This window comes from Salmo trutta, chromosome 40, assembly GCF_901001165.1.
Source record: "Salmo trutta chromosome 40, fSalTru1.1, whole genome shotgun sequence".
NCBI lineage: Eukaryota > Metazoa > Chordata > Actinopteri > Salmoniformes > Salmonidae > Salmo > Salmo trutta.
Genome location: NC_042996.1, coordinates 9,166,675 through 9,186,378, shown reverse-complemented (window position 1 = coordinate 9,186,378; position 19,704 = coordinate 9,166,675). Strand labels below are relative to the sequence as shown.

At 43.8% G+C, this 19,704-nt stretch overlaps 1 protein-coding gene across 2 annotated transcripts in view; it reads right to left on the bottom strand.

The window, feature by feature from the left end:
- LOC115179992 (semaphorin-3C-like) overlaps positions 1-19,080 on the bottom strand; it is a 43,981-nt gene extending 24,901 nt beyond the window's left edge. The window contains exons 1-2 of one of the 2 annotated variants that reach the window (XM_029741824.1): positions 18,841-19,080; positions 14,100-14,274 (exon numbers count right to left, since the gene is read on the bottom strand). In XM_029741824.1, coding sequence (XP_029597684.1) covers positions 14,100-14,235 — 136 coding nt within the window. In that variant the 5' untranslated portion in view covers positions 14,236-14,274; positions 18,841-19,080. Of the gene's footprint in view, positions 1-14,099; positions 14,275-18,704; positions 18,798-18,840 lie in introns of those variants that run through there. The other variant, XM_029741825.1, reaches the window with a different exon arrangement.
- Positions 19,081-19,704: the final 624 nt, after the last annotated feature.

Sequence of the window (19,704 nt, the reverse complement as noted above, 5' to 3'; positions counted from 1 at the left end):
GCTTTTACTGTAATTCAAATCGTGGAAGAGATTGCAGTGTTCATTTCATATTTTTTTAATGTAGATAGAGATAGGCCCTGTCTTGTGCTGTGATTACATTGAGGGGGGAGTGAAAGGGAGGGAGACGGGAATGGTGCCACCACAGAGAATAAGAAGTTTCCCTCCGGCGAAGTGAAAACCCATAACACGGAATGACAGACTAACTCTCCCATTTGTTAGACTGATCAAAGAAGCGGGCCTCCACCATGATCCCCACCAGTAAACAAGCCAGTGGTGTTTTAGGTTTGGCTCGCCATACAAGGAACAGTTTATCACATTGCAGAATTGTAAAAATAGAGATTCAGCGCCGCTGGAAAGTACTGTCTGGCTTTTACAAGAGCGATGACTTTGTGGGTCCCCCCAAGATCGTGTTTAAGGACATGGAGCCAGCAGTCTGTGCTGGTCGGCCCACTGAGCCACCCTGACAGACTCATTCTACTCTCCCTTTCTCTATGTGGGGGGCACCAGCTGGGGACTGACACTCTCAGGCTGTACTGAGCCATGACACCTGTAGTCCAGCTGTGTCCAGGCAGGGTTAGGTGCACAAGGAGGCAGGAGAGATATCAAAAGATCAGGATTACGGCATTGTGTGAACTGACAACTTCCTAATATGGATGCCGTACATGGTACAGTGTGGTTCGAGCCAAGGCTTTATCTGGGGATGAAGTTTAAGAGAACCAAGTCTACACAACCAAGATTTAATCAGCTCTACTCATAGGAGTACTGGAAAGCTAGACTAGCTTAAATGGTTAACTAGGCCTGTGGAGTGTGAGTTCTTGCTGGATGTTGGCTACCTCAGTGTCTGAGAGCCAAAGGCCCAGAGGTATTCAGACCCCATTAACACCACAGAGCTGGGCAGGCGGCCAATCACAAAACCTCCCTTTGTGTCTCAGATTCAATGCAGTCCTTTTCCAAACGGGCCGCACCCTCAAAAGCCATCATGAATTCATTAACCACATGCAAATGAGGAATCGTCTATTTTCAGCGAATAGGACCTGTGTTCCCCCGTTTTCAGGGGCAGGAGTAGGCAGATCCCAATCACTCGCCTTGATAAATATTGAAGCATGGGCTTAGTACACCCCCGCCCCCTGATTCATGTACCCACTGAAGATGGAGTGGGTTTCTTTATAAACATCTGACTTTAGACCTCTTGCCAAGTGTCGGTGCTCTTTGTGAGGACAATGCCACATCTCCTTGGGTTCAGTTCTGCATGGCTACACTTTTCTAATACAATGTTGGTACAGTCACACATACTGCGCCACTCACAACCTTTATCCTGGCAACTCAAAGCTTCGGTCTGGCTCTGGAGACGCTGACCCGCACGAGGACATTTCTTCCATCTCCATGGTGATACAGGCCTAGCCTACAGTACTTCTACAGTATACAGAGTTTTGGCAGGTGGTATATAGGCAGGTAAAGCAGAGGGGGTGGGTTGGGTATCGTGCCAGAGTATGGTCTCCTCCTTGTCCCCCCTCGTAGAGAGGGACCACCCAGAGTGGCCAGTGCAGGGCGACAGAGTCGTCTGGCTGTCTGTCTATCTGACATTCTCCACATTCTCGGCCAGGCAAGAGGAGCAGGAGCACACAAACTCACCGCTCAAGCATCAACACACTCCTCTCCATAGACATACAGGGACTGCTTGTGAGGAAGAGGGACAACCGCTCGGCTGACTAACTCTCATCCCATTCAATGTCATCATCCTCTTCCCAACATTTTCTGTAAGTTACTGCATTATCTAGCAGTCTCCAGACGTAATGTCAGGGGAATCTCATGGCCATATGAAGGATGACTATTCTCCTATTAGCCTTTGGTATAACCTCCCTATCATTGATTTCTCACTCCATCTTCACTACGTAGGACACAAGTGTAGGACAAGAGGGAACGAGAGTCTCAGAGTGAAGCTCTCTGAGACTCTGCAGGGTGAGGTTACTCAGCACCAGTGTCAGAGCAGTCTTCGTTACACGGATGACCTGCGCTGCAGCGGCGTTGGGTAATATTCCCTCCAGGAGTCTGAAACCGGAGACGCAAATCAACCTGTCCATCACGCTAGCTAGCGTTAGCCTTAATTAGCACCTGGCCTCTTCACCTGCCACAGAATCCCACCAACCCCCAATAGAGCCTCTCACGACCTTTCACCTAACCAGTCCTCCGGTTCCACCTTCACCCGCAGATACCAAATCAAATGTATTTTTACTGTCAGTTAAGCTACAGACTACAGGCCCCATGAGACCAGAGGGAGTGTCAATATTGGACATGTAAAATGTTCCTTCCTGTAATGTATTTATGCTAAAATGTTTATTCTGTTCTACTGCCATTTACTTTACGTTCGTATTCTTAACTTCTATATCTTATTCTTGTTGCGTTGTTGAGAAGGAACCTGCAAGTAAGCATTTGGTTGGACGGTGTATACCATGTGTATCCCGTACATACAGCTAATAAAACTTGAAACTGTCGGGTGTAGGGGAGGTTTAATAGACAGTACTGGGACATGAGATTCTCTGATTTATTAGTGATGGAGGTGGAAGAGAAGCAAAGGCTGAGTAAAGTTTAGGCGAATGGGGCGTAGATGACATGTTGAGATCGTCGTTTTGTTGGATTACAAAGTCAATATTTCCTGGCTGACATCATGCAGGTCAAACGGTCATCTCAGTGCTGTTGAATGATGGTGAGGGTCAGTGTTGTAAAGTACTTTACTATTTTCGACGAGTTTTACTTTTACTTCACTACAATCATTTCCACTGGTATAATAGAAAGTTAATCCAAAGAGTCACTCTGAGCCTTGTTCCATTGTTAGTGAATGCAGTGCATTCAGAATATATTCAGACCCCTTGACTTTTTCCACGTTGTTACATTATAGCCTTTTTCTAAAATGGATTAAATTGTTTCCCCCCCCCTCATCAATCTACAAAAAATACCCCATAATGTCAAAGCAAAAACAGGTTTTTAGAAATGTAAGAAAATGTAAGAAAATAAAATGTTTTAAATATCACATTTACATTAGCATTCACACCCTTTACTCAGTACTTTGTTGAAGCACCTTTGGTAGAGATTACAGTGTCTTCTTGGGTATGACGCTACAAGCTTGGCACACCTGTATTTAGGGAGTTTCTCCCATTCTTCTCCGCAGATCTTCTCAAGCTCTGTCAGGCTGGATGGGGAGCCTCGCTGCACAGCTATTGTCAAGTCTCTCCAGAGATGTTAGATCGGGTTCAAGTCAGGGCTCTGGCTGGGCCACTCAAGGACATTCAGAGACTTGTCCCGGAGCCACTTCTGCGTTGTCTTGGCTGTGTGCTTAGGGTTGTTGCCCTGTTGGAAGGTGAACCGTCGCCGCTGTCTGACATATGTGCTCTGGAGCAGGTTTTCATCAAGGATCTCTGTACTTTGCTCTGTTCATCTTTCCCTCAGTCCTGACTAGTCTCCCAGTCCCTGCCGCTGAAAAACATCCCCACAGCATGATGCTGCCACCACCATGCTTCACCGTAGGGATGGTGCCAGGTTTCCTCCAGACGAGACGCTTGGCATTCAGGCCAAAGAGTTCAATCTTGGTTTCATCAGACCAGAGAATCTTGCTTCTCACTGTCTGAGAGTCCTTTAGGCGTCTTTTGGCAAACTCCAAGCGGGCTGTCATGTGCCTTTTACAGAGGAGTAGCTTCCGTTTGGCCACTCTACCATAAAGGCCTGATTGGTGGATTGTTGCAGAGATGGTTGTCCTTCTGGAAGGTTCTCCCATCTCCACAGAGGAACTCTAGAGCTCTGTCAAAGTGACCATCTGGTTCTTGGTCACCTCCTATGACCAAGGCCCTTCTCCCCCGATTGCTCAGTTTGGCTGGGCGGCCAGCTCTAGGAAGAGTCTTGGTGTTTCCAAACTTCTTCCATTTAAGAATGATGGAGGCCACTGTGATCTTGGAGACCTTCAATGCTGCAGACATTTTTTGGTACCCTTTCCAGATCTGTGCCTCAACACAAACCTGTGTCAGAGCAAGAACCAAGACATGAGCTCTACGGACAATTCCTTCGTGCTCTGATATGTACTGTCAACCTTATATAGACAGCTGTGTGCCTTTCCAAATCATGTCCAATGAATTGAATTTACCACAGGTGGATACCAATCAAGTTGTAGAAACATCTCAAGGATGATCAATGGAAACAGGACTCACCTGAGCTCAATTTCGAGTCTCATAGCAAAGGGTCTGAATACTTACGTAAATAAGGTATCGTTTTTTTTATGCATTTGCAATAATGTCTAAAAATCAGTTTTTGCTTTGTCATTTTGGGGTATTGAGTGTAGATCTATGAGATTTAAAAAAAGGTTTTATCCATGTTACAATAAGGCTGTAACATAACAAGATGTGGTTAAAGGGAAGGGGTCTGAATACTTTCCCAATGCACTGTATGTAATAGTCTAGCTGTGTTAGTTTAACCTTTTCCCTTTTATTATGTAGATAACCTTGGCCCTTTTCTATGGAAACTCACTTAAGCTCAAAGCCAGTATGAGAATAGTTCTGTGTACAAAATAAAATATTTAATGATACATCTGTAAAAAAACAGAAAAACAACATTGAGAATACATTTCACAGAATCAATAGCCTAAATTCCCAAAGACCAACTGTCACGATTTTCATTTGACCTCGTGTATCTTCCAGAAAGATACTGTCTCTTCCATATTGATGGCCATTGATTACCTTTCAACATGGTGCACGGGATGAACACTAAAACATTCATCTGGGGTGGCAAGGTCAAAGACAGGAATGTCAAAACACAGAGACAGGAAGAGAAAGGAGGAGAAAGGAGAGAAAAGGTATGACTGACAGAAGGCTTGTCAAACCCTGTCTGCAAACACAGCAGCCGTAGGCTTTGCTGCAGCCTGTACCCGCTAACCTTCACTCGAGAATGTCCTGTTTCTAACTCAATCAATTAGCTTGGCTAGCAATAGGACACATGCCTGGAGACACAAACAGCAACCACACAAAAAATGACGTCTAAACATCTCTCTGTCGACAGTATTGACAGGTCACCGGTTTGTATAGCCTTGAACTCCCTGGAGCATACCATCACGGATTTGGGATTTCACTTCAAAGGCAAATGTTGTTGCAAATTACAAGTTTAGATGCACTCTGGGAAAAATAGTGTAAAGCAGATATGGGATACTCTGTGAAATTATAAGCATTTTACTTTACTTCCATGCCCCTGAGCACTAACGCAGACACACTGGTCCACTTTTGCCCCGCCTATAACCTTTGACGACCTTTGACTTCCTATTGACCCTGCTGACAACCATGCAGGCAGCGGTCTGTTTGACCTATCCGGGCCCCATAATTGCGGAGGGGTCAGGGATAGTAGACAAAAGGGCAAACCCATAGAGAACACATTATCATGAGATCTGGGGCAAGTTAGGCGATTTATGGTCAGGTTTAAAGGTTTAGGTTCGGCAAGGAAAAAACCTTGAACATCAAACCACTGGCTCAGACCTTCCCATTAAATTTAAAGTTTGAGACATTATCTTACAGGAGGTGAATGTTACATTGGCAAGACTCTGCTGTTGGTCTTCCAAATGATTCCTTCACGTAGGAATTCAGAAAATGTTTTACCTTGGCTGTGTTTCAGTTCCGCTGAATGCACCTCTTGATTTTCCTTAGTAAAACACTGAGCAGTGTTATTAGGGTTAAATCTGAAAGGGGTCAAACATTTTTCAGGATACCTGAAGTATTCCAAATATTCACTTAACAGCTCACAGCCTCAACTTGTTTTATAAAGAGGGACAAAAAAACCCGGTCAGTTTCCATGGTGATTCAGCGGAAAGGCATACCATCAGAAAGCAATCAAATGTGAAGAATTTGCATGCGCACACACCCACACGCCATCCCACAATTAAATAAACATACTTCGCAATTGGACGAGCACCCGATAGTCATCCTTTATGAATAATGAGGGCTAGGAGGAGATTCTAATGATGCATGATAAAAGAAGGAACTAATCTGAGGAAGCTGGGACACCAGAGCATCCGTTCTATGGTGAAAGGCTGTGAGACAGACGGCTGTGTGTGTGTGTGTGACGTCTGGTTCCGCTCAGGGTTTGGCTGAGAACAGGAGTAGCTCCCAGAGAGAGGGAACACTCATTACAAGAACACTATCTTAATCAATCTCCCACACGTCTCAAACTGCAGCTAAGCGACCAAGGCTCTCTACCAAGGACTAGACAGGAGGATTCAAATAGACACCTGCTAAACACACACACACTTTACATTTTTTAAATATGATTATTATTCTTTTTTATATTTTCTTCAACGTAATTTCCATAGTGACACCCTGACCGCCAGCAGTGTTTTACCAGGATAGAAGGACATTAATGACATCTTAAACAAAGACCACCACCCACCCTGAGCCACACACACCCTGTCAGCGGTGACAGTGACCATGACTCTCAACACCCACTGTGTTAGTGTATAATCCTCTTCACAATCACCCAGAGAGAAACAAAACCAAAATCATCCTACCAGACCATATACAGAAAGCCTTAGATGTGTAATAAATATTCTTAGGGCTAGGCCCCTTTTATCTCAATTTCTGCCTGACTGACGTGCCCAAAGTAAACTGCCTGTTGCTCAGGCCCTGAAGCCAGGATATGCATATAATTGGTACCATTGGAAAGAAAACACTTTGAAGTTTGTAGAAATGTTAAAATAATGTAGGAGAATATAAGACAATAGGTATGGTAGGAGAAAATCCAAAGAAAAACCAACCAGATGTTTTTGTTGTTGAGAGAGACCATGCCTTTACAATGGAAAGTATAAGGGCATACAGGAAATTTCCCTGGATGCAATTCCTATGGCTTCCAGAGGGTGTCAGTAGTCTATGTTCAAGGTTTCAGGCTTGTAATTTCAAAAACGAAGAAGAAATATCAGTTTTAGTACAGGGACATAGTCTTGGAAATGTGTGTTTGCGCACACCATGAAGACAGAATGCACCTGCTAAAATCGGTATCCTATTGAACGTACTTCTTTCCGTAAGAAATAATATAGTTTTATTATATTTTAGGGTATCTGAGGAGTAAGTAGAAATGTATTTTGACTTGTTGAAACAAAGTTTAGGGGTAGATTTTCAGATTCCTTTCTCTGCCTGTTGACGAGTGGATTACTCAAATCGGTGGTGCCAACTAAATTGACTTTTTGGCATATAAAGAAGGATTTTATCTAACAAAATGACACTATATGTTATAGCTGGGACCCTTTTTATGACAGATCAGAGGAAGATTTTCAAAAAGTAAGTGAATATTTAAATCGCTATTTGTGAATTTATCAAACCTGTGCCGGTGGAAAGATATTTTAATGTGGGGCGCCGTCCTCAAACAATCGCATGGCATGCTTTCGCTGTAATAGCTACTGTAAATCGGACAGTGCAGTTAGATTAACAAGAATTTAAGCTTTCAACCAATATAAGACACTTTTATATGTACCTAAATGTTTAATATTATTTGAATTGCACGACCTCCAGTTTCACCGGAAGTTGTCCCGCTAGCGGGACGCCTAGGCTTAAGAAGAAGTGCCATACAGCCATAGCCCTGGGCTGGCAACTCGTTAATATGGCCTCCTAACAATTAGATCAGGGCTAAAACATTGTCTTATTGGCTTGTAAACTCACTGGCAGGTGCAGAATGACAAAGGTTGTGAGCAGTTTCATCTGGGTCAAACAACAGAAAGTATAAACATGGCATGAGCCAGGGCCTTTCTAACCAAGAAACTGATGATCAAACGTTTTCTTCTATGCTCAGCAATTTGGCCAAATAAACTGAGATGAAATCCAGATACTGTATGTTTGAAAGTCTTTTTTTTGCGGGGTAAAAAGCCAAGAGAGAAAAGTTCATTCTGTTTCTGATTAAAAGCGTAACACCTATGTCACTGAATCCATTTGAGAAAGGGCAATGCTATATGACCACTGGATCAGATCCAGATTCATTTTCCACCTTAGTTGAAATTGAAACAAATCTCCATGTAATCTATGGCAGGGATTTAAATAAACACAGATTATCGACATCACAGTGCACTTGATTTGTAGACCATGACAGAGGTGATGGTAGTACTAACCATCAAATCACGACGCCAAGGGCTCTAAATCACAATGGATGGACTAGGTAACCCTAGCCCAGGATTCAGACAAATATTTTATTACATTTTCTCTGCGTTTGTCTGAATCTTGGCCTTGGATTGGACCTAGTCCAGTCTAATCTACACCTCACCTGCTCAGAGAAAGCCCAGTACTTAGTCCTGGGCTTTGTACCATTCTCACATTTTAATGATTCATGGGAAAATATGGCCCTTGTCTTCTTTGATCCGTGTTTTACAAAACACAGACTTCGGAACGCTCTGCTATTCATTATTTTAACTTTCACTGAGACAACAGATGGAGTCTGTGTTTTGGAATATGTGAAATGAAAGGGGACGCGAGACTAAATATTGGAGAAAATAAAAGTGATTGAAAACAAAAGTTTTAAAACAAATCCCTTATCATGCTAGTAAATCCATAATGATTTTTGCAAAGAATTGCAAAGAATTGAAGCCCCTCGTTTATTTTCCAGCTTTACTGAAACGTTTGGCCGTATTTGACTGTTTATTATATAGGGCCTGCGTTTCTCACCGTTTATTATTGTGTTTTGGTTGCCGTCCCGTTGCGTTGCGTTTGCCTCTCCAAGACAAGATTTAGCAGTGTGAGGGAGCAGGAATGTCAGTGACGGCAACTTCTCCTGGAGACGCAAGCTGACTCACTCAGCCACGTGAACCTGCCTTACCCTCGACTAAAGTTTCAGGAGAGAGGGATGAAAAGATGGGTAGATAGAGGGAGAGAGACAGAGAGAGAGAGAGTGAGATACTATGTACTGACACAAGCCTCCTCCCAGAGTTTATTTTCTCTTTTTTGATTTAGTCAGTTTAGGCTGTAATAATAAAGAGTCTTTACTCTAGGGAACTACAATATATCTCGCCTCCAGTGCAGAACCTTTGACACACACCCTTACACTTGCTGCTGACTGGACCCCCCACCTGTTACCCTCTCTGGGCCCTGCACCTCTCCTCTCTTCTCCCCACCCTGGTACTGGAGAGAGCCCATGCACCCCAAATACTTCCCTCAGTGGGGAAATCCACACTGGAGTTTATTGGAGAGAAGAGCCCTCTCCCTGGGTCAGAGGAGTCTCCAACTCCCTACATCTGGATCTCTCCCAGGCAGAAGCTCCACTGAAAGCAGGGTGAAATATGGAGCCTGTCCGCCCCAACGGCAAGTTATTTCCATCTCCACCAACAAAGATCACTTCAGCTCAACTCCCCTGTGCTTAACATCTCGGCCAGAATAGCTCTAAAATCACAGCATGGAAGCAAACCAACACCTGAAATCTTGGCCCAATCACATTCCTTTCTTTACTTTGAAATGTCCTTCTAGTCACTGCCAAATCCCCTCCCCTTCTGTTTTCACACTAATTCAATCCAATGAGTCCCATGGGAACGAAGCACAGCGAAGCACCTACATAGATCATCCTAAGTGACAGACACACATCTGACTTAAAAAAAAGAAAAAAGCTTCTACCGGTCCATCACAGAACCAGAGCTAACCAACCAAGAACCACTTTAGAACCTATTTGACTGATAATAGCTGCCTTTGACGTTTCACTCAGATACAGTAGTACCGAACTAAAGCATGAAATGGGGACAAATCAAATCCACACATGGAAAAGGGATTGACCAATCCCATGATCAGCAGCAGGGATAAATTCATCCCAGCATGTTGACGGTGAATCCTGGAGGTCAGACATTTTAACAGGGCAGGAGTGAATAGGCCTACCGGGGTTGTATGTAAAAGCCACAGAGGTATTTGAGTGGTTTGGTCTGTTTGCAGTGAGTGAGCAGGCTTTTTCCACGCCACCCGTAATGCTCCACACATCCCCTAGACAAGACTACACAGCCTGGGTCCTGTCTGTGAGCAGCTCTGCTGAGTGGGGCTTTTCACTGCCTGTGTCTGTCTGACAGCTGGGCTACAGCACTCAAGACAATCACAGAGAAACACAGAGAGAAGAAGAGAGGGAAAGTCAGTAAATGAAAGGAGAAAGGAGAGACAGTAGGAGAAAAGGTGCAGAGAGAGGACGAGAGCCAGTGAGAGGAAGAGAAAGGTGCCTGGAGTCAAGGAAAAAGATGACCACATTACATCACAGCCTTTCCAAAGACAATGAGTCACAGTCACAACACCTCTTAACACTGTCTGAGCACTCAGACGCCGCACAGACATGTGCAACACAGACATAATCTCAGCAAAAAAAGAAACACCCCTTTTTCAGGACGCTGTCTTTCAAAGGTAATTCGTAAAAATCCAAATAACTTCACAGATCTTCATTGTAAAGGGTTTAAACACTGTTTCCCATGCTTGTTCAATGAACCATAAACAATTAATGAACATGCACCTGTGGAACAGTCGTTAAGACACTAACAGCTTACAGACGGTAGGCAATTAAGGTCACAGTTATGAAAACGTAGGACACTAAAGAGGCCTTTCTACTGACTCTGAAAAACACCAAAAGAAAGATGATCAGGGTCCCTGCTCATCTGCGTGAATGTGCCTTAGGAATGCTGCAAGGAGGCATGAGGACTGCAGATGTGGCCAGGGCAATAAATTGCAATATCTGTACTGTGAGACGCCTAAGACAGCGCTACAGGGAGACAGGACGGACAGCTGATCGTCCTCTCCAGTGGCAGACCACATGTAACAACACCTGCACAGGATCGGTACATCCGAACATCACACCTGCGGGACAGGTACAGGATGGCAACAACAACTGCCCGAGTTACACCAGGAACACACAATCCCTCTATCAGTGCTCAGACTGTTCGCAATAGGCTGAGAGAGGCTGGACTGAGGGCTTGTAGGCCTGTTGTAAGGCAGGTCCTCACCAGACATCACCGGCAACAATGTCGCCTATGGGCACAAACCCAGCGTCGCTGGACCAGACAGGACTGGCAAAAAGTGCTCTTCACTGATGAGTCGCGGTTTTGTCTCACCAGGGGTGATTTTCGGATTCGCATTTATCGTCAAAGGAATGAGCATTACACCAAGGCCTGTACTCTGGAGCGGGATCGATTTGTCATGGTCTGGGGTGGTGTGTCACAGCATCATCGGACTGAGCTTGTTGTCATTGCAGGCAATCTCAACGCTGTTCGTTACAGGGAAGACATCCTCCGCCTTAATGTGGTACCCTTCCTGCAGGCTCATCCTGACATGACCCTCCAGCATGACAATGCCACCAGCCATACTGCTCGTTCTGTGCGTGGTTTCCTGCAAGACAGGAATGTCAGTGTTCTGCCATGGCCAGCGAAGAGCCTGGATCTCAATCCCATTGAGCACATCTGGGACCTGTTGGATCGGAGGGTGAGGCCTAGGGCCATTTCCACCAGAAATGTCTGGGAACTTGCAGGTGCCTTGGTGGAAGAGTGGGGTAACATCTCACAGCAAGAACTGGCAAATATGGTGCAGTCCATGAGGAGGAGATGCAGTACTGCAATACTTATTGCAGCTGGTGGCCACACCAGATACTGACTGTTACTTTTGATTTTAACCCCCTCCCCCTTTGTTCAGAGACACATTATTCAATTTCTGTTAGTCACATGTCTGTAGAACTTGTTCAGTTTATGTCTCAGTTGTTGAATCTTGTTGTGTAAATATTTGTATGAACATATATTAAGTTTGCTTTTATATTAAGTTTATTTTTTTGCTGAGTTTAGCACATCCACACAGTCTCTCCTGCATTGGGCCTGGAGGTACTGAAAGATGATCAAACATACCCATCAGTTCCTGTACAACATCAACACCAGTGTACAGTTACACCACTTACGAGGAGGGGTAGGTGGTTCCTGAAAGCATGAGAAACAAGAAACAACCCCTCCTCCCCCCGCAAACTCGATCCTAGTTCAGAGGGTTAATAATTCATCCAATTATCTGTGTCATGGAAATGAAATAAAAGAGAATCAGACCAAGAGGCTGTAACAACACTTACAGGGAAAGGAAACAGTGCCTCCACCCACTGTGTGTGTTTAAAGTTAACCTATCTGGACTAGGGGGCAGTAATTTCACGTCCGGATAAAAAACGTACCCGATTTAAACTGGTTACTACTCTTGCCCAGAAATGAGAATACGCATATTATTAGTAGATTTGGATAGACAACACTCTAAAGTTTCTAAAACTGTTTGATTGGTGTCTGTGAGTATAACAGAACTCATATGGAAGGCAAAAACCTGAGAAGATTCCATGCAGGAAGCGGTCTGTCTGACAATTTGTAGTCCTTCTGTTGCATCTCTATCGAAATTACAGCATCTGAGCTGTTACGTGACACTTTCTAAGGCTTCCATTGGTTCTCTAAAGCCTTCAGAAAGCGGATTGACGCTTCTCCTGTCTCTGGGCAGATAACAGGAGCACAGTTTGTCAGTGGTCTGCCTGGGGACAGAGAGACTGGAGATGCGCGTTCACGAGACCTCGCCATTTTTTTCTTTCCCTCTTTGAATGAATACAACGTTGTCCGGTTGGAATATTATCGCTATTTTATGAGAAAATACCATAAAAAACGATTTTAAACAGCTTTTGACATGCTTCGAAGTACGGTAATGGAATATTTTGAATTTTTTTGTCACGAAATGCGCTCGCACGTTACCCTTTGGATAGTGACCTGAACGCACGAACAAAACAGAGGTATTTGGATTTAACTATGGATTATTTGGAACCAAAACAACATTTGTTGTTGAAGTAGAAGTCCTGGGAGTGCATTCTGACGAAGAACAGCAAACAGTAATCCAATTTTTCTAATAGTAATTCTGAGTTTAGGTTGCCCCAAACTTGGTGGGTGTCAAATTAGCTAGCCTGTGATGGCCGAGCTATGTACTCAGAATATTGCAAAATGTGCTTTCGCCGAAAAGCTATTTTAAAATCTGTCATAGCAGTTGCATAAAGGAGTTCTGTATCTATAATTCTTAAAATAATTGTTATGTATTTTGTCAACGTTTATGATGAGTAATTTAGTAAATTCACCGGAAGTTTTTGGTGGGTATGTTAGTTCTGAACATCACATGCTAATGTAAAAAGCTGGTTTTTGATATAAATATGAACTTGATTGAACAAAACATGCATGTATTGTATAACATAATGTCCTAGGTGTGTCATCTGATGAAGATCATCAAAGGTTAGTGCTGCATTTAGCTGTGGTTTGGGTTTTTGTGACATATATGCTTGCTTTGAAAATGGCTGTGTGATTATTTTTGGCTGGATACTCTCCTGACATAATCTAATGTTTTGCTTTCGCTGTAAAGCCTTTTTGAAATCGGACAATGTGGTTGGATTAACGAGAGTCTTATCTTTCAAATGGTGTAAAATAGTCATATGTTTGAGAAATTGAAGTTACAGCATTTTTGAGGTATTTGTTTTTCGCGCCACGCAATTCCACTGGCTGTTGAATAGAGTGGGACGCTAACATCCCACCTAGCCCATAGAAGTTAGCAGGACCAGGCTGAGCCAGGTCAGTCAGTCAGGACACAGTACAATCTCACAGAGGTACGGCTGGCTCGCCTCAATGACATGAAACAGAACAAAAAAATGGAACCATGATTTCAGGGTCTCACAGGCCGAAACCAAGGACATGACGATGTTAAGGCCCACAGGGTCTAAGCAGCATGGGTACTATAAAGGTTAGAGCCGGTCAATCAAACGCAAACATCAAAGGGAACATTCAACGAACTCATCTCAGACATTGCAGAGAAGGTAATTATAGAGTATTTTCTCATTAGTTCAAAATGACAAAGATGATTGTACATCCTCTGGTTGGGCATCAATCTGTTATTGACCATATGTGACCCATTAACACCATAAACTAATAGCTTCATTGTGTTCTGTAAGCTCATCACAGCTGTGGTGAAACACAGCAGACCAGGATGAGACTAAGCCTGAGGTAATGCTTTACGGATGTTCTGTAGAAGGTTAGATGGAGGGCATGTCTGTCCGATGCTTAGGGATTCACTGTTGGAGTAAACAGGACATTTCTTTACCTTCGAAGGAGAGGAAGACTCTTGGCAGTGGCTGGAGGAAGCTGGAGACACAAGTGAGGAGGAGAGAGAGAGACAGGAGGGTGGATCTGACTCCTATCCAGGGCGGGGTCTTCACGACCCCCTCCGGCGACCTCATGACAGCAGGGCCTCAGGAACCACACCTAGTCCAAATGACCTGAGGGAGGAGGAGAGAGGTACATCACTGGTCAGACTACAGTACCACAGATGCGGCAGGGATGTTCAAATCCAGTCCACGAGGGCTACAGTACTGCTGATTTTCTTCTCTTCCCGGTAGTTAATAGATCCCAGTAATTGATTGACTCACTCATCTGGTTTCCCAGGTCTGAAACAATTCCTGATTAGAAAGGTAGGATTAAAACTAGCAGTGCTGCAGCCCTCCATGAACTATTCCTATCCTATGGTGTCTACTTCCTGTCCTATGGTGACTACTTCCTGTTCTAATAATAACAATACATAAGGAGGATCCGTTTTACAGGAGAAAGATCAGAGCGTCACATGACAGTTAAATCCATCAGTTACCACATCCTTTAACATGGCTCACTGTTAAATATGGATGAGATTCATCTACACAAAAGAGCTGGGGGAGAATCTCCTCTCTGCCTTCACTCTGCTTCCATTATTGGACAAGAGGAGCTCCATTATTGATGAAGACAGGTATTACCAGGGGACCTTCTCCTGTAGAGAGATTCTCCTACTGCTAACCAAAAAATGTGCAGGCTCTTCTGCCCATGGCCACGCCACTCAATGTATTGTACGCAAGGTATCCATATTGGTTTGATAAAAAATAAAAAATGGGGGAGACAATAAAATGCACCCAAACAAAGGCAGATCTATATTCTCATGGCTGATAGATGAGGCTGGGATATCTATGATCTTTCAATTTGGGATGCAGTTGACGGAAAGGTTGAGGCACTGGGATCAGATGAACCTTTGACCATATATCACCCAGCTGAAATGTAACCTGCATGACGGGCTAGGGTTGTCGTTTCAGCGGCCGCGTGTGAAGAGTTAGAACGCATATGGAAAAGTGCAGAAGGGTTAAGATCTCTTTGGCAGCATGGCTTCCTAAACCGGCCCTGGCCCTAGCCCTCCCTATCCCAGCCCACCCTAGCTGGGGTGAGTTCCCGGAGAGAGAAGCCCTTGCGCTGAACTAGAGATGTCAGCCTCACAGCTGCTTAAGCCATCGCTGGAGACCCGAGCCTCTACTGCTGTTGAGTGCCAGGAGTCATTACAGTGAGAGAAGACACAGACCTGCCATGACACACCACCTCAGCAGGATTAGACACATACAACTGGAACTTCTCTTCTGCTTTAAATCTACCACTGTCACACTGTATAACCTATCAGGTGATATCATGGAGATCCCTACAAATATGACTGGCACCTAGCTAATACAACTGACCTGCCTAACCTCCTAAGGCATGTCTGGCAGCCTGGTAGTGCTCCATGTACACAACCAAACTCCACATTGATGTACATAACAGCCTTATAAGGAGCATTGCTCCACATTCCGGTGTACAAAGCCATGTGGATAACCATAAACATTCATTTGTCTGGCGAGACTGTAGTCAGTCCAGAAATACTGCTGCTTGTCGAAGCCTTGCCAGGAATCCTGGCAATGACAATTAAATTGGTCTCCACAAAGAAGATGAACTTGAATAAATACAGCAATACATTACCGAAGGGGTATAACGATAATTGGGTTTATTGTGTGTTGCTTGGCCCTTTGCCTCACGAATGTTCCATCTCACCACTTCAGAGGGAGTCTCTCTTTTCAAAAACGACTAATCGCTGAATGTATGACGACATTTTAAGACCGATTTGTTTTTCCTAGATGCCGAACAGGAGATCTGATCGTCTGGCTCTGCCATAATGTCTTTATTGAATGAGAGCAATTCCTCTGTCTGTCTTTTGTAATGGACTATTAACATTTCACACAATTGAGCATGTTTACAGTGCATTCAGAAAGTATTCAGACCTCTTGACTTTTTCCACATTTTGTTTTGTTACAGAAATAAAATGTATTAAATTAATGTTTTTTCTCAATCTACACACAATAACAATGGCAAAGCAAAAAGAGGTTTTTAGATTATTTACATATTTACATAAGTATTCAGACACTTTGCTATTAGGCTCGAAATTGAGCTCAGGTGTATCCTGTTTCCATTGATCATTCTTGAGATGTTTCTACAACTTGATTGGAGTCCACCTGTGGTAAATTCAATTGATTGAACATGATTTGGAAAGGCACAGTTGACAGTGACTTTCCAAGTTGACACAGTTGACAGTGCATGTCAGAGCAAAAACCAAGCCATGAGGTTGAAGGAATTGTCCGTAGAGTTCTGAGACAGGATTGTGTTGAGGCACAGATCTGGGAAGGGTACCAAAACATTTCTGCAGCATTGAAGGTCCCCAAGAACACTCCATCATTCTTAAATGGAAGAAATTTGGAACCACTAAGACTCTTCCTAGTGCTGGCCGCCCAGCCAAACTGAGCAATCGGGGAGAAGGGCCTTGGTCAAGGAGGTGACCAAGAACCAGATGGTCACTCCTAGAGCTCCAGAGTTCCTCTGGGGAGATGGGAGAGCCTTCCAGAAGGACAACCATCTCTGCAACACTCCACCAATAAGGTCTTTATGGTAGAGTGGCCAGACGGAAGCCACTCTTCAGTAAAACGCACCTGATAGCCCAAAAGGCACCTAAAGACTCTCAGACCATGAGAAACAAGATTCTCTGGTCTGATGAAACCAAGATTGATCTCTTTGGCCTGAAGGCCAAGCGTCACGTATGGAGGAAACCTGGCACAATCCCTACAGTGAAGCATAGTGGTGGCAGCATCATGCTGTGGGGATGTTTTTCAGCGGCAGGGACTGGGAGACTAGTCAGGATCGAGGGAAAGATGAACAGAGCAAAGAACAAAGAGATCCTTGATGAAAACCTGCTCCAGAGTGCTCAGGACCTCAGACTGGGGCGAAGGTTCACTTTCCAACAGGACAACGGCCCGAAGCACACAGCCAAGACAACGCAGGAGTGGCTTTGGGACAAGTCTTTGAATGTCCTTGAGTGGCCCAACCAGAGCCCGGACTTGAACCCGAACGAACATCTCTGGAGAGACCTGAAAGTAGCTGTGCAACGACGCTCCCCATCCAACCTGGCAGAGTTTGAGAGGATCTGCAGAGAATAATGGGAGAAACTCCCCAAATACAGGTGTGTCAAGCCTGTAGCATAATACCCAATAAGACTCAAGGCTGTAATCGCTGCCAAAGGTGCTTCAACAAAGTACTGAGTAAAGGGTCTGAATATAAAAAATATATATATTTTTTATACATTTGCAAGCAGCAGTGTTTCTGGACAGAGTACAGTCTTGCCAGACAAATTAATGTGAATATTTATGGCTCTCCATATGGCTTTGTACACTAGAACGTGGTCATTATGCGGTATTGTGTGTAGATTGATGAGGGGGAAAAACAATTTAATACATTTTAGAATAAGGCTGTAACGTAACAAAATGTGGAAAAAATCATGGGGTCTGAATACTTTCCGAATGCACTGTACATGGAACGTAATGAGGAAAAAGCAGTCCCATCTGGGTTACGACTTGATAAATGGATTGTTTTGGTCTAGATTTGCTCTTCTTCCTGGTTCTATTTGTACAAAGATTCCTACTTTAGATGGACTTAACCGCACTGTAATTACAACACATAAATTAGAGAAGAGACTGTGTCTCTCTCTCTAGTCATGACAGATATGCTATTTAGACCTAGAGCATGTAAATAATAACAGATGGTAAATAATAATAATAATAATAATAATAATATACTGAGAGTAAAGAGTTGATCTGTGTGAATTGTCTGTATCGGAGTGATCCCTCTGCCTACAGGATCTACCAGAGGGGCTCCGAGTGTTCACACCACACTCTGTCACTCACAAGTTAACGGTTCGGGTACATGGACATGTTGCCAAGCACACGTTTGACTAGGGAGAGCTAAGGAAAACTGAATGATTGTATTACGAAAACAGAGGATTCGGGGCTCAACAGTAACCTGTTGAATAGAATTGAATAATACTTTTTGACAATATCTTTGGTTTATAGTCAATCATCTCAGACTCACAGCCTTCTATTTTTACTCATATAGTTAACGTCAGACAACGTGACAATCTCAGTCCCAGAGCAAAGGCACACTTGTGATCACCCTGATATATTTGTAATAGTACGCCCTATAACAATTATACTTATTTCTAATCAATGTAAATGTTCTTAACATTTACCCCAACATAAATACAGTATGGTGTGCAAACATCAGTGATGAAGAACAATCAAAAACATATTCAATGATCAGCATTACTTTCCAGACACCTCACAACATGTCATTTCAGACATATTGTGACAAATCTCAACACAGACAACCCCTTATCCATCATTATAGAAAGGAGAAAATAAACCACCAAACCGTAAACAGGTATCTAAATTATCAAGACACAAATTGAAAGTCTTTAGGAGCTTTTCCTAATACTTGTCTAAATGTGTTCCTTTCAGCCGTTCTTATTCCCTTTCAGTCTCAGTCTACCAGTGGGACCCTGCACCTGTTAGTCCGAGTCCATGCAGCTCTCGCCCACTACCGCTTCTCTTTCACGGCCCCGGTGAGTGATCTCTCTGTCACCAAGATTGACTGTCCACACACCCCTGTCCCAGCCTAGGACAGCCCAGCCTTGGACCCACCTTATAAGGCTTCCTCTCCTGCTCTGTCTCTGTCCCGATCCCAAAGCCCTGGTTCCCTGTTTGTTCTTGTGTTGACCCAGTCCTTATCCTCTTCAATCACTTTAGTACCACTGAGACGGTTCCCTGGTGACTCTCCCAGAAAGAAGGCAGAGAAGAGAGCGCTGCTGCTATTCCATCCAACCGCCTGCAGGACTGACTTGATGAGTGAAAGAGAAAGAGATGATAGAGGGAAGGGGAGAGAGAGGAGGAGAGAGAGAAAGGGCTGGTTTCCTATTACATACTCTACTGAAGTCCCCCCCTCGCTTCTCTTTCTCTCTCCCCCTCCGTCAGCTAACGAGACAGCGGACTGATCACCCAATCCCTCCCGGTACTAACATTCATCTGGTGAAGGATTCCCATCTCACAGGCAAACAGAGGACTCCTACCTCACACAACCAGGGAGAAAGCAGGAGAATATGAGAGAAACTGAGCCAGTACCAATCAGTTATGTCCAGCAGAGTCCTGGACAGTTTATCTATGGACACTCACTGCCCAAACACATTCAGTCATATTACCCTTCAGCAGTAGATGAAATTAAAACACAGACCCTTCCTTCTTCACTATCTACACTACACACCAACACAATATTAACAATGATTCCTGTTGTATATATTCAAATAATAAAAATCAAAACTAACATGAGCTGGAGACAGTTTCAAAAACCACAGATGAATTATTTCATAGTAGTGTCGTAAAATGTTACAGCCCAGATTTTGAGTTAGTCGGGGGACATGTTTTCTTCGTGCTGAAGTATTTAAAATTTGTGAGACGTTACTTGAATTCTGATGATAATTTAATATCCTAAGGAAGTTACTATGGCATTCA